The 13997-nt window shown below is 40.9% G+C and overlaps 2 protein-coding genes across 3 annotated transcripts; both read left to right on the top strand.

Annotated features, from left to right (window-relative positions):
- The first annotated feature begins 144 nt into the window (after window positions 1-144).
- Window positions 145-4983, top strand: psmd10 (proteasome 26S subunit, non-ATPase 10). Its single transcript, XM_030107672.1, has 5 exons — window positions 145-345; window positions 607-705; window positions 1536-1682; window positions 3360-3526; window positions 3899-4983. Exons 1-5 carry the CDS (start codon window positions 232-234, stop codon window positions 4050-4052), a joined length of 681 nt encoding a protein of 226 aa, XP_029963532.1. The 5' UTR covers window positions 145-231; the 3' UTR covers window positions 4053-4983.
- Window positions 4984-6366: 1383 nt separating this feature from the next.
- xiap (X-linked inhibitor of apoptosis) lies at window positions 6367-13115 on the top strand. Of its 2 annotated transcripts, none has more exons than XM_030112553.1 (8): window positions 6367-6504; window positions 8449-8736; window positions 8822-9380; window positions 9487-9586; window positions 10726-10804; window positions 11830-11869; window positions 11967-12149; window positions 12231-13115. In XM_030112553.1, the coding sequence occupies exons 2-8, from the start codon at window positions 8497-8499 to the stop codon at window positions 12422-12424; spliced, it is 1395 nt and encodes a 464-aa protein (XP_029968413.1). In that variant the 5' UTR covers window positions 6367-6504; window positions 8449-8496; the 3' UTR covers window positions 12425-13115. The 2 variants fall into 2 exon arrangements, with proteins under 2 accessions (XP_029968413.1, XP_029968403.1); XM_030112543.1 differs by having other exon boundaries at window positions 6375-6562.
- Window positions 13116-13997: the final 882 nt, after the last annotated feature.

Raw genomic sequence — 13997 nt, 5'->3', positions numbered from 1 at the left:
AGTATATATAATGACAATAACAACGCTTTTATGCACCAGTCCGAACCCAATAATGCAAATGTCAAGTCAGAAAGCCACTGGTGTTTTATTTTGAAAAAGAAACAATTGCGCGAAAAGGAAACAGAATTCAGAATTTCCTGAGTCATTCGGCTTATCTTTCAAACCATTCGGACTTGAAGTTTTGTTTTGGTTGTTTTTTGTTGTTTTTTTTTATTATTATTATTTTAGAATATGGAGGGTTCCGTATCAAACGTAGAGGTCTGTAATTTAGCCTATACGGGGCAGTTCGAGAAGTTAAAGCAGTGCATTCTCTCAGATAAAACGCTCGCCTGCAAAGTGGACCAGGTAAGAAAACATGATCCAGACCACAGAGCAGGAGGGGATGCAATTCAGTCTGTAACACCCCTGAAGACGAAGTGGGAGCCTGAAGGTGCGGGGGTGAATGATCTGAGGGTCTGAGGAGGATGAACTGACGGTCTGAGGATGATGTGGAGGTCTGAGGATGATGGACTGAGGGTCTGGGGATGATGTGGGGGTCTGAGGAGGATGTGGGGGTCTGAGGAGGATGTGGGGAAATGAAGATGACGTGCAGGTCTGTCTTTTCAGGACCGGAGAACCGCTCTGCACTGGGCCTGTTCAGCCGGACACACTGACATTGTGCAGTTTCTCCTCGACCTGGGTGTGGAGGTGAATCTGCAGGATGATGTGAGTTTTATTTTTTTGCATCATGTAAACATGACAGCTTGTGATAGAATACAACACATTATAAGAGGAGATTGGAAAGTTGCTGTTAGACCATCTGTCTGATCTGCAGAGACATGAACAGTTTGAGGAGCAAATGGCTGAGGCTCATAAAGCAAAACTTCCTTTTATCATGTGTGAAGAACAAAGTTGAACATTGCTGGTCTTTAATTTGCTTTATTTTAACAGATAAACAATTCCAAAAATCCTATAACATTATGAATTCATAAGATTGCTCTTTTGGGATCAGAGAAATCAAGCTTTTCAACTTCGAGAACCTTTTTAACCAAACTTATGACATCCTCAATGAAGTCCCTAAAAGTGTGTCCTCCTGAAATGACTGATAAACATTATCAAGGTTTTACACAATAACGAGGACTGCCTTTGCCATAAACAGGTCAGCTATAGAAGGTAATGATTAAATTGTTTATAAGGGAGAAGGAGTCTATCTGGTAATTTCTTCATTTTCTTTTCTTCGAAACTTAAATGGTAAATTGATTTATTTTGAACCGTTTACACTTACATGTCCTACTCCCTGTAGTATGGAAGCTTAACACTACCCGATCTGCTAAACTTTCTGTTATTAGAAGATTAGTACAAGATTAGTGTACTTTCCTGATACAGTGACAGCACTTCTGATTTAAAACTTACCTAGGTCTAACTTTTAAAAGCCAAAATATAGGATATAAAAATAGGTCCGTGCTTATCTGCACCCTACTGAAAGGACATTTACTTGAGCAGCATCCACTGTGGATCTGTGTGCACGCTTGCTGATGCTGTGTGTATTTCCCCAGGCTTCATGGACCCCTCTGCACATCGCAGCTTCTGCCGGCAGAGAAGACATCGTGAGATCCCTGATATCTAAAGGAGCCCAGCTCAATTCTGTCAACCAAAATGGATGCACACCACTGCACTATGCCGCCTCTAAAGATAGATATGAGGTAAACAAAAAAAATCTCATGTAATCCTACATTTTCTTCATTTTTTGTCTCATGCATTACTGGTGCAGTAAATAGTAATACACAAAAAAAAAGGAATTAAATACTTGAATTAATCTCATCAAATCAAATTTTTTGACAGATCAGTGAAGAACCGCAGACAAAAACAGATTCATTGACAAAATAGGTTGTTGTTCTTGGCAACAGGGTTGAAACTCACCCACTACTCTTAGCTTAGGACAGCCCTTTGTTCTTAACTAAATGGCGCCCTCAGCAGTTTTGTGAATGGTGCTCCAGAAAGGAAAGTATGCATGTAAACACAACCACTAAACTAGTTGTTTCAATAGTTTAGCGAACGTTGCTTTTCTGAAATGTTGATACTTGATCTCCCTTACTGATTTTACAAAAATCAAATATTGATATGACTTCACTTTAAGACCCTCGGTATTATCACATCAGTTAACCAGTCTGCAGATTTATACACATTTAGAAATTTATTTAGAACGGACTTGATGCTGTGCTAAAAAAACATCAGCAAGCATGATGGAATAGTTTCAGAATGTAGTATTTAATTAATCAATCTTTATATTCCATCTTTCACTGAATAAATACAGCTCAAAGTATTTAAAATATAAAGACCTACATCAATCATAATGTGTATATATAGCCACAATAAAACCCTGTTCATCCTCAATTTTAAGACATACATGAGATGAATAAAAGATACAGCTAAAAATACAGTTGTGTAGCCGTTGGTTTGACTTAATGTTGGGCTGTATAGAGTTTGCATGGTGTCCCTGTGATGGGTTGGTGACGTGGACAGGGTGTGCACTGCTATCACCCACCGTCAGCTGAAGGCTCCATCTAATATAGAAGTTGGATAGACCTTAAAAAAACTTCTAAAATATTAATTGAAGATGAAATTATGCAGAGACAAAAGCTCTTCAATAGAATTATTAGACATATAAAACATAACAGCCAGACTGAATTGTGGGATTTTTAGGTACTCTTGTAGCTGAATTTTTATTTAATTGCTGCTGATAAATAGCCTACTTTGGCAGATCAGACAGAGGATCGTTATATTCTAATATGTCTAATCTGCTCGATATGAAAGAGTGTGTTGCTCAGAGAGAGAAATATCTGCTCTCTGGTAATGTTTTTCTAGCACAATATTTTAAAACAATGCGACTATCTTTTTTAATAGCACTGTTACCACTGAGAGTTTAATAAAATACTTTTTTTTTCCTACAGTGAGTTCTTGATGAAAGGAGTCTTTTTAATTATTGATGGGATTGTTTTTCACAGTTTAACAGTCCAAGAGAGAGGTTTTTTTTATTAAAGTATATATTAAATTCAAATTAGACTTTTACTAATGTTGCCTTTAATTAAATTATGTCCATTATTAAAAATAAACCTTTTTTTTTTGTTTTGTTTTTTTTAATGTAGATGGTACTATTTCAGTAATTTTTGCTGTATGAATGGCAAAGCTGTGGTCCATCCCTCCATCCATCTTCCACCGCTTTTCCAGGAACTGTGCTTTTGCACGTTGTTCTCACGGTCACATTCAGGTTTTAGTAACCAGTCATCTCTGAAACCGAGTAGTCAGGACCACCAAATGTGGGTTTCGGAAGAAGCACTGCATATAAATGTTCCTCATTTTGTGGGTTTCTGTCTCGTTAGATCGCCTTGCTGCTGCTCGAAAACGGAGCGGATCCCAACGCCACCGATAAGTTGGAGTCGACTCCACTTCACAGAGCTTCTGCTAAGGGCAACTACCGCCTCATCCAGCTGCTTCTCAAACAGAGTGCCTCCACCAACATCCAGGACTCGCAGGGCAACACGCCGCTGTATGTGTGGATCCGTAATTTTCACCTGTGGTTTTCCACACCCAGCCATGGATTTATCATATATGTTTACCTCTTGCATGATACAGTTGTAGGAATCCATTCCATCACTGCTAACACAATCACAAACATAACTCTCTGAGGGGGCAATTTAGGATTGTTTTCAGGTTGGGGGAAGAAGCTAGGCACTTAAAGAAAATACTTATGGCTTGTCGGCATTCACAGTGATGAAAATTGCATATGTTTTTACTTGCTTACACTTGTGATCAGCTCTTGGAATCCGCCTTGCAAAGCTGGATAAACCATAAGAAAAGGTTAATTGAAATATTTTCTCTCTGCATAAACTGTGATTTTTCCTTTTCTTTCTTTTTCCAGACACCTTGCATGCGATGAGGAGCGAGTGGAGGCGGCCAAGCTGCTGGTGGAACATGGTGCCAGCATTTATATTGAGAACAAGGAGGAGAAGACCCCTCTTCAGATAGCTAAGGGCAGCCTTGGCAACTTACTTCGCCGGATCGTGGAGGGATGATGCTTGAACTGACTTGTCAAGGGCGCCCTAGCTCAAACCTCTTCCATTGCCAAATTCTGAACCTTGTCCTCCCAGTCAGTCCTGCTGAGGAGGGCTGGTGTGACGCTTTCAAAAAGAGAGAATGGTCGAAGATGAAGGTGAAGGAAAGAGAACAATTTGCTTGTACTACACTTAAAAGCTTCACTAATGGGGTTTCTAAACTATAAAGACCAACAACACACTGACTCATGCACTGAATGCAGTGTTTACAACATCACAGGCTATTTTCTGTTAAGTTTGAATTGCAAATGTGATTGAATTAATCTGTTCAGCCTGTTAATGACGAATATTTGGAATAAACTTGTACATGAGCAACCCTGGCAAGCTTGAACGACTGCCTTCCATCGTTATTCATCAATAGTTGGGAATAAATAATTTGACACACGTTAGATGAGTGATTGCTCTCTGCTGACTGGTATATTTGTGGGCCAGTGTATTGAGCACTGCGTAATAGGAATAAATTGGAAAGTAATGTGCCTAAATAGAGAACTACGTGGGAATGACATGGAGTCTAAATTTGAGGAAGTGTAAAATGAAAAAACAACATATTTTCTGTTTCCTTGCTGAGCAGCTATTAAGAATCAGAGCTCTGAAAACTGAAATTCCCGTCCTAGTTCCTCATTGACAAAAATGGTGCGGCTTTTTTGGAAATTGTAATTGGTGGATTCCCTTGTGAGCAGGATGCAGTTTACAGTTTCTGGTCGGGCAAAGGGTGTTGGCACAGTCATGTTTTCTGTCAGCTAATTTAATTTGTGTAAATGTGTATTAATATGGCTTGGATACTGGTCACCTGGTGAGATTTTGAAAAGTCGCAAATTGAAATGTAACAATGCCTTGGGCCTATGTGTGTCAGTGTATGAGGATGTGTGTTTGGCAGAAGGTGAATAAAGCCAGAGATGTTGTTGTGACTTTGTGTACTTTGAATGAATGTCATAGTCTCACCCTATGAAAACCCTGTGTTTTTATAAACAAAAATTATTGAACAACAACAAGCCTACAACATACAAACAGATAAAGTATACAAAATGAACATAACCACATTCAAATTGCCAGGGGTGTTATTTAAATTATACAAACAAATGCAAAGATTCACATTGATCTTTTAGAGAGCCTTCTTGTTACTGGCGTCTACTATTGTTTGTATATATTGTTCCTTTATCTTTCAAAAAGTCAGGGAAATAAGGTATTTTTCTAAAAAAGTTATATTTGTGAATGAAAAATTTGGCTAAAAGGTCTATTACAAAAAAAGCATTTGACATCCTTTCTGGGAATAAAAAAAAAGCAATGAATTTTCCCATTGCAGAGAGAAGTCCTTGAAAATATGGTCAATTATAAATCTTCTAAATTCTTTCCAGAACTTCTGTGTGAAAGAGCAGTGCCAGAAGAGTTGTGCTACAGTTTCTGGATGATCCTCCTTTAGTATTCATGTCTCTATCAAATTTTATCTTATAGCGACTGGCTGCATAACATTTATAGAGAATTTCAAATGACACTTCACTTCCTCGACCTTATTTTCAATCAAATATTTGTGTGGAATCATCCAGAATTTTCTGTCATTTAATATCTGGGACATAACGGTTCCAATGGGTATCACATATAGGAGAGAGACGACCTCCATTTGGGACAAACTGTGGATTTTCTTTTTACTGTGAGTTGGTGACTGTGAAAGACAGATTTTACCCACTGCTGAGTCAGTCAGATCAGCAAGAGGGATCAAAGTGGATGGAAAATCACCTGATTGTTTACATAACATCAAAGTACCTGAAGGTGTTAAGGTGTTATTTACTACTGAGAATTCTTTGGCATGAACTAGAAAGTTATATAGTGACAGGAAGTCATTGTATGTGAGTAGTCATCCCTCTTCCTTCACCAACTGAACCACATGCAGAATCCCATGCCTAATCCAATCTTCCATGTAAAGGGATGTATTTCGTTATAAAAGATCTCTGTTGTTCCAGACAAGGTATTTATGTGGTGAGAAGTTATACTTATAGATAAGGAAACAGAGTGAAAGTACCTGTTTGTGGATGGATGAAAGTTTAACAGGGAGATTTTCAATCTTACAGTTACAATTTAAAATTAAAATGAAATTGAAGCCACCAAAAGGAGCGAAGACACAATTCGTATAAAGTTCTAGTAAAAGAAGGGATTTTTAAGAATTTTTTTTTTGGCCCAATCAATTTCGAAAGTGTTATTAAAAGTGGAGAATAAAAGCCCCCTTGGTGAAAAACCGCGGAAAATATTTCTATTTCATGACGTCACAACGCTTACGTGCGTCCCCTCCGCTCTCACTTCCGCAGAGCTGGGTCTCATATAACTGACTGGGTTCTCCGAACCATGTTCACTTTAAGGACCGACTGAAGTGACACCCCGGGGACGTGCTGCCGGAGACTCGCCTGCGAGCCGCTCAGAGGTGACCAACCTGGTTTCGCCCCGATATTTAACCGAGTAACTTCATCAGCGAGCTAACGGTAGGCGGAGTTGCTAAGCTAACTTAGCTGTCAGACATTTGCAGGAGGCGTTAGCCGTCTCGTCTACACGCCACATTTCAGATAGTAGCCTCGGCCTAAACAAGTGAAACTGAAAATGCTTTACGAATTTAAGTACTTGTGTTTGTTTTACGCCGTCCCGGACAGTAGATTAAAGAGTTGGTTAGCTTGGTGTTAGCAGCAGCATGTCAGACCTGTAAGGTCGCTGGCATTTAAAAAAGCAGAGCTGCCAGTCCTTTCTATTTTGTTTGAGTCACGTCGTTACTCTCTTGTCAGTATTGTGTCCAAGCAATGCAGACAAGCTGCTAACATGCAGTGAAATGCGGAGCAAATTCGTAACTGCTTGATATGTTTGTTTCCTTTTAAATACACATATATAACTTGCAACTGGCGTAATAAACGCTCACAAAACAGCCCAAAGATAATCAGCTGCATCCTTCAGTTATACAAATGCACTGTCTCTCGATCAGTTTTTTCAGCAGTCGCTTAATCAGTTGCAGTAGACTTTGGACTGAATGGCTCTAATGGTGGAAAGTTTGCATTTTAGTTGAGCGCAGGTCCTGAACATTATGTGACACCAGTGAGGGTGTGAAGGATATTTCTTTGATGTGTTGTGACATCTCTGAACAACTAACAAAACGTTCCCATAACATCATGCCACACCTCTACTCTATTGATATTTTAATTTGTATTGTAACCAGAGCCGACATGGTGGTTGCCTAACTTGCTCCTGAGATCCTTAAGGACAAGTTTTTATTATTGTTGTTGCCTGGCACGGTATTTGTTGGGCTGCTATGGGATGGGCTGCACTCCTGTGCCACAGCGAATGAGGTGCCCTGTGCAAAAGTCTGCCTCCAAAGTGCCCATCCCTCACATGGATTATCCAGCTCCTCCATGTGATTACAGACGGGCTGCTTCTCTTAAAGGCACAGTGATCCTGTGAAAGTCTGGAAGTTCTGAGCAGAGCTTTGGCCCTCATGGAAATACATACCACCACCAAATTGTTTGTGTTTTGAAGAAACATACTGTCATACCATCTTTTATACTGCATTATTGAGCCCAGGGTTCAAAGGCAGGATGCAACATGTACAGCAAACAGGCTGTTGTCTGTTATTGAATGCTTACTTTATTTGCTCGGTCTGGACATTCTGTAAACTGAACTCTATCAGTTAAAGACTTGTGACTGTGAGGTAATCTTACTTCTGATAAGATATGACTTAAGATTCATCATCGCACATTACCACACACTGGATTTTTGTTTGAAAATGTCCTTGTCACAGATTAATTTGAATAAAAGAAGATATCGAGGGATATGCAATTGTAATATTTACATGAATAACACCAATATGTTGAATTTATTTTTCTTGAGCTTGTTTTGTAAATTTAAGAGGTTGATGCACAGCTTTTGTGCTTTATAGTCTCAAAATATCTTTAAAATGAAATATCTATTGTAAGTTATACAAACACTCTTTATATGCTATTATTTGCAACAAAAGTTGCGAGTGCTGCCATGAAATACTCCATTATTAAATATTTCATGTAACACAATCTGCACGATTATGTCTCTAGTATAAGTTTAAAGCAGGAGATTCATATGTTTTTGTTTTTTGTGTAGTTTCTCCTCCAGTTGCTGGCCTGTTTCATTGTGAAGCACAACTTGCTTTTGTTTCTTCTGTAGTTGTCCTGAACTCATCATATTTAGAATAGAAGAACCGGGACTTAGGAAGTTACCATATATGGTCCCTTGCCCGATACTGGGTTGGCACGAAATGTCGTTTCCTTATATTTTCTAACCCGTAGCTGATATTCTGATAAACCTGTGTACACCCACTGACTGCAACATTTTTTTCTTTTTGTTTTATCTGCAGACTTTCTGTTCCTCAAGCCAGTCCATCCTTTGATTTCCTTGTTCAATAATGGGTGATCACGCACAAGATGGTGAATTGGAATCGGACTACAGGACTGACTTCTCCCTGATGAACAGCCGTCTCAGCTCGTTCCATGGCTCCAGAGTGACCCAGCTGGTGTCTGCAGAAAAGCTGGCCCGGGCTGGTTTCTACTTCACTGGCCAGGCTGACCGTGTCCGCTGTTTCAGCTGCAAGAAGACGGTGGAGAACTGGTGTGAGGACGACACACCCGTCGAGAGGCACAAGGAGGTGACAGTGATGAAATGACAAGGTGGCTAAGCTCAGCTTTATTTCTTTTATTCATAGAGAAATCCAACATTCCTCTGTGTTTCAGGTTTCCCCGTCTTGCATGTTTCTGAGCTGCATTCACCGGATCGGTTCTGAGTCCCCGCTCACTAACGGCTCTGTCTCCAACGAGGACGCAGTGGACATGGAATATCGACTGAGGACGGGAGAAGTGGTCGATGAGAGCACCTACCCATTAAGCCCTCACATGAGGAATGAAGAAGCCCGACTCCAGACCTTCTCATCGTGGCCCTCTAATAATCCGATGAGACCCCGAGATCTGGCCCAGGCAGGCTTCTACTACTTGGGACAGGACGACTCCGTGCAGTGTTTCTGCTGCGGCGGCATGTTGAGCTGCTGGGCAGCGGAGGACAACGCGTGGGACGAACATAGCAAATATTACTCCAACTGCTTTTTCATCCTCGGGCACGATGTGGGTAATGTCCCATTCCAGGGGGGCCCGATAGAGGAGGAGAGCGGCAGCAGCAGTCAGCGTGGAAGCACAGACGTCCTCATGGGGAGTCTGGAGGAGAGACTCAGAAGCTTTGCAGGTGTCCAGCACCCTATCGAGCACGAGAGGCTCGCCAGGGCCGGTTTCTACAGCACAGGTACAACACAGATGGTGGACTAAGAATAACATGGCCTTGTTCCTGAGCTACCACTGTAAATTTCAAAGCGGAGTAACCTTTATATTTCGGACTGTGCCATTTTCAGGGACAGGAGACAAGGTTTTGTGTTTCCGATGTGGTGGAGGGTTGAAAGGCTGGCAGCCTGAAGAGGATCCGTGGGAGGAACATGCCAAACACTACCCAGGGTGAGAACAACACACTCCCTTTATTTCTGCTGTGTAATTCACTGCAACAGCTTTGCCAATGAATACGAGGGGGTACCCCAAAAAAACCGGAATTTGGTCAGAAAACAATAATAATAAGGAGTTCCGACTTCTGGCCGTCAGATGTGCTGCAGGTAAGCCTCGTGCACATCTGTGAGAAATTTGAGCTCCGAGAGTGACACTGACGCCTGTCAGGCGCTATTTATAGCAACAGAGTGCAGAGGCGGTCTGCGATTTTTTCCAAAATGGCGACATTGACTGGGAAGCCAGAGCAGCGCGTAAACATTAAATTCTGCTTTTTGCTGAGAAAAAACAGCAGCAGAAACACTCACCTTGTTGCAGCAAGCCTACAAGGATGATGCTCTGGGGAAGAATCAGGTCCATGAGTGGTTCGGGTGGTTTAAAAAGGGCCAGATGTCCGCGCGTCAGGTGCGCTCAGCCGTGAAAACAATGCTGAGCTGCTTCTTCGCTGTCCAGGGTCTCGTCCACAGCGAGTCTGTCCCTCCAGGTCAGACTGTAAACCAGGACTACTACATGGAAGTCCTCAGACGGCTCCGTGAGGATGTGAGGAGGAAGCGGCCCGCGGAGTGGCGGAGTGGAGCCCGGGTGATCCACCACCACAGTGCGCCAGCGCACACGGCGCTGCGCGTCACGCAGTTATAGGGGGGGAAAAATAAATGACTCTCCTCTCCCATCCGCCTTATTCGCCAGAAGTAGCCTCGAGTGACTTTTTCTTGTTCCCCAAGTTGAAGAAGGAGCTGAAGGGACAGCGGTTTGCAGATGTGGAGGAGGTGACAGAAAAATCGCAGCCGGCACAAAACGGCACTTTTACGCGCGGGTCTGACGACGCATTCGTGAAGTGGGAGACACGGCTGGAGCGCTGCATTAATGCTGATGGAGATTATTTTGAAGGCGACGGTGGTGTTTTATTTTGAAATGTAATAAATAAAAAGTTATAATCAAATTCCGTTTTTTTTTGGGTACACCCTCGTATCTGAAGCAGAACTGATCAATATTTGACTGTTAATGGAGGCTGACATGTTCTACTGGATCACTTTTGAAGAGAAGCTTTTTAGTGTTCTAAATGTTTTTTTGTTTATTTGTTTGTTTTTTTCAATTAGTTGCAGCTTTGTGTTAGCAGAGAAAGGACAGGAGTTTGTGAGCAACATTCAGCTACGAGGACCGTCACACAACCAATCAGTAAGTATGCTCTCCTGCTCTCTTAAAGAACTGGGTTCATTGAGTTGATAGTTCAAAAAACACATCTTGGTCGTTAGCACAACAAAGGTCTAGATGAAAAGAGCGTTTGTGTTATTTTCATGGAGGTGCAGCGTTTTCCTAAATAAATACAGATACTGGGGGAAAAAAAGTGGAAAAAATGGCAAAGTAGTACAACTGAGAAATCTGATTAGTTTCTGGTCAGTCTGCATTCCTCTCATGACCTTCATAAGTGTAACAATGTTTTCCCGTAATTGGATCTTCCGGTCGCAGTGCATACTTGGCACATGCCACATTGTCAAAGTAGGATTATTCAGTATCTTCCATCTATCCATCCATTTTCTACCGCTTATCCGAGGGTGGGGTCGCAGGGGCAGCAGTCTCAGCAGTCTCAGCAGGGATGCCCAGACTTCCCTGTCCCCAGACACTTCCTCCAGCTCCTCTGGAAGCATCCCAAGGTGTTCCCAGGCCAGCCGCGAGACATAGTCTCTCCAGCGTGTCCTGGGTCTTCCCCGGGGTCTCCTCTTGTTGGGACATGCCCAGAACACCTCCCTCGGGAGGCGTCCAGGAGGCATCCTAACCAGATGCCCGAGCCACCTCAGCTGGCCCAACTCGATGTGGAGGAGTAGCGGCTCTACTCCGAGCTCCTCCCTCTATCTCTAAGGGAGCGCCCAGCCACCCTACGGAGGAAGCTCATTTCAGCCGCTTGTATTCGGGATCTTGTCCTTTCGGTCAAACCTATTCAGTATCTTGTTGAACAAAAATCCATCTCTTTAGGAAAGTGCTGCAGGATCAAGGCATAAAACCTGAAAATAAATCAGTTTTTTTTTTTGTTTTGTTTTTTCCCATTGTCCTGGTTGAATTGTTAAAAAGGTTTTAATTTTTTTCTAATAATTTCTGGGTAATACATTGAAAATGCTGTCTGTCATAAACATGAATAGATTAGTCCATATCACATTGAAACTTATGTATTTTAAAAAGGTGTATTTCTTTTCTTTTCTCTTCAGAATCCAAGTCATCAGAATGGATTTTCAGGGGCCAAGAATGGTGAGGAGTTATATTTCAATGAAGCATTTCTTTTTGTTCTTTTCAAGTTGCAGAGCAGCAGAAACTGAGGTTTTCTCCTGTACTCTTTGGTTTCCAGACGTGCTGCAGTCCCCGATGGCCCAGAAGGCCATAGAGATGGGTCTTGACCCCAGCGTGGTGGAGAACATCATCTTGGAGAAAATCAGCAGGACCGGCTCGGGATACTCCAGCCTGGAGCGGCTCATCGAGGACACGCTCAGCAACACACCAGGCAGCGACGCTGCCAAGACTGAAGAGAAAGGTAGTGCCAAACCTAAGAATGAACCACTTTTTTGGGTTTTTTTGTGCGTTTTTTTAATAGTTTTCCATCTTTTTCTTAAAGATGAAGACCCACTGGAGAAGCTGCGGAAGCTGCAACAAGAGAAACAATGCAAAATATGTATGGACAGAGATATCTGCATTGTTTTCATCCCGTGCGGTCACCTGGTCAGCTGCAAAGAGTGCTCAGGGTCGCTGGTCAAGTGTCCCATCTGCTGCCAGTCCATATCGCAGAAGATCATGACCTACATCGCTTAAAGGGACCCCCAGACTCCTGCCGATCAACAGTGCTGCTTTCCAACTATCCTTTTAATCCAGTTGTAATTGAATTAAAAACATAAATGAACAGCAGATAGGCTGCAATATATTTATGGATTGTTTTGTTTCTTTTGAAATCAGAGGATGAGAGAATTATTTTCTCATTTAGTGGGTATGTATATAGTGCAGATTTTTCTAGGTCAGAAATGATTACTGATATATATAAATACTCACTAATGGGCGTTTTTCATTCTTGGAAACACGTACTGCCCGATGTGCCTTCCTTTATTTAGGTTTATGTAATCCATGAGTCTCCTTGGTCACAGATAAACTAAATCTGACACTGAAAGTTTGTCTCATGTCTGACTTATGTAATTTATCTTGTTTTATGTTGAAATGAACTTTCATCTCTCTCTGGCTGTTCCACTGACATTGTGGACATTAACCCATTTAAGAATTTGCTTTTATCATTAAGAAACTGTAGTTTAGGAACCGCAAGGAATTAGTGTGTTGTGACCTTACTTTACCATTCCATCATGATGCTATCAAGAGTCAATAAATCTTCTGAGTTGGTGTTGAAGTATGTTTTTTTTTCATTATTGTCATTACACTGCATCTAAATGGAAGATAGACATCTATGAAGGGCTTGTATGATAAGCAAATAAACATTTCCTTTAAATCAATCAGTCCTCAAAAAACACGTGCAATTCATCATAGCATAATAATTTAAAGAAAGGGCGTACAGAAGGATTTCATTGTCATTCAACCACCTGCAGGTTGATCCTTGCTGTGAGGTGAGGCCACTAACCATGACCGTGCACTTCCTTAACCACAAAATTCACTGGAGTAAACTATCAACCCTTTCCACTAAACCCCAAAGTGAATCCAGGTATTACTCAAAATACTCAAATAAATGTTCCAACTTATTAATATATTAACATTTAAATTTGAGATAAAGAAGATTTGGACTGATATGAGAGACTGACTTCTATCAGTGTTATATTGGAAAAAAAATTAAACTTAGTATTTTTCTTCACAATAAGATAAACTTTTGGGGTTAGCTATTGAGAATCGAAGTTTTCAAAGATAAAAGCAATGATGAACGAAACAGACTCATTGATAATTGAGTTTTACCAGTATTTTTTCATTGGAATGGTTAAAATAAACTGATTTAATGAGTTTATATTGCTCAACATTCCTTTTTTTTTAACAAATTTTGTGATGCTGTTTTCTGTTGTTGTTTCTTGCTTGAATTTATTTGATTTCATTTTGTTGCATCTGTTCTTGTTTGCTCTAATCAAAAAAAGCATTAGTTCACCATAAATAAATCAAAAATAGATCTGCTACTGTAAGTTTATTTATTCTTGCCGAATTTTATTCGTATTTATATTATTTATTTAATTATCTGACCGGCTCAGTTTCTTAGCATGCCTGTTTGATCTATTTATTTATAAAAAAGATTGGTAAAAATATGAAGGAACTTTACATGTCCTTGTTTTACCTTTGAGGGAATATTTACATGCATATTTTCAAAGCACATTTAATATAGTGTAAACATATACAGTATATTTTA

The sequence above is a fragment of the Salarias fasciatus genome, chromosome 2 (genome assembly GCF_902148845.1).
Source record: "Salarias fasciatus chromosome 2, fSalaFa1.1, whole genome shotgun sequence".
Classification (NCBI taxonomy): Eukaryota; Metazoa; Chordata; class Actinopteri; order Blenniiformes; family Blenniidae; genus Salarias; species Salarias fasciatus.
Note: the sequence above shows the minus strand (reverse complement) of the source record. Positions and strands in the feature narration are given on the sequence as shown.

Bases quoted from the DNA above. Each gene is read 5' to 3' on its own strand.
- psmd10 (XM_030107672.1), top strand. From the start codon at position 232: ATGGAGGGTTCCGTATCAAACGTAGAGGTCTGTAATTTAGCCTATACG. The intron at 1,683-3,359 runs GTAAACAAAAAA...CTGTCTCGTTAG, and splicing joins CCTCTAAAGATAGATATGAG to ATCGCCTTGCTGCTGCTCGA. The intron at 3,527-3,898 runs GTATGTGTGGAT...TTCTTTTTCCAG, and splicing joins TCGCAGGGCAACACGCCGCT to ACACCTTGCATGCGATGAGG.
- xiap (XM_030112553.1), top strand. From the start codon at position 8,497: ATGGGTGATCACGCACAAGATGGTGAATTGGAATCGGACTACAGGACT. The intron at 10,805-11,829 runs GTAAGTATGCTC...TTTTCTCTTCAG, and splicing joins GACCGTCACACAACCAATCA to AATCCAAGTCATCAGAATGG. The intron at 12,150-12,230 runs GTAGTGCCAAAC...TTTTTCTTAAAG, and splicing joins TGCCAAGACTGAAGAGAAAG to ATGAAGACCCACTGGAGAAG.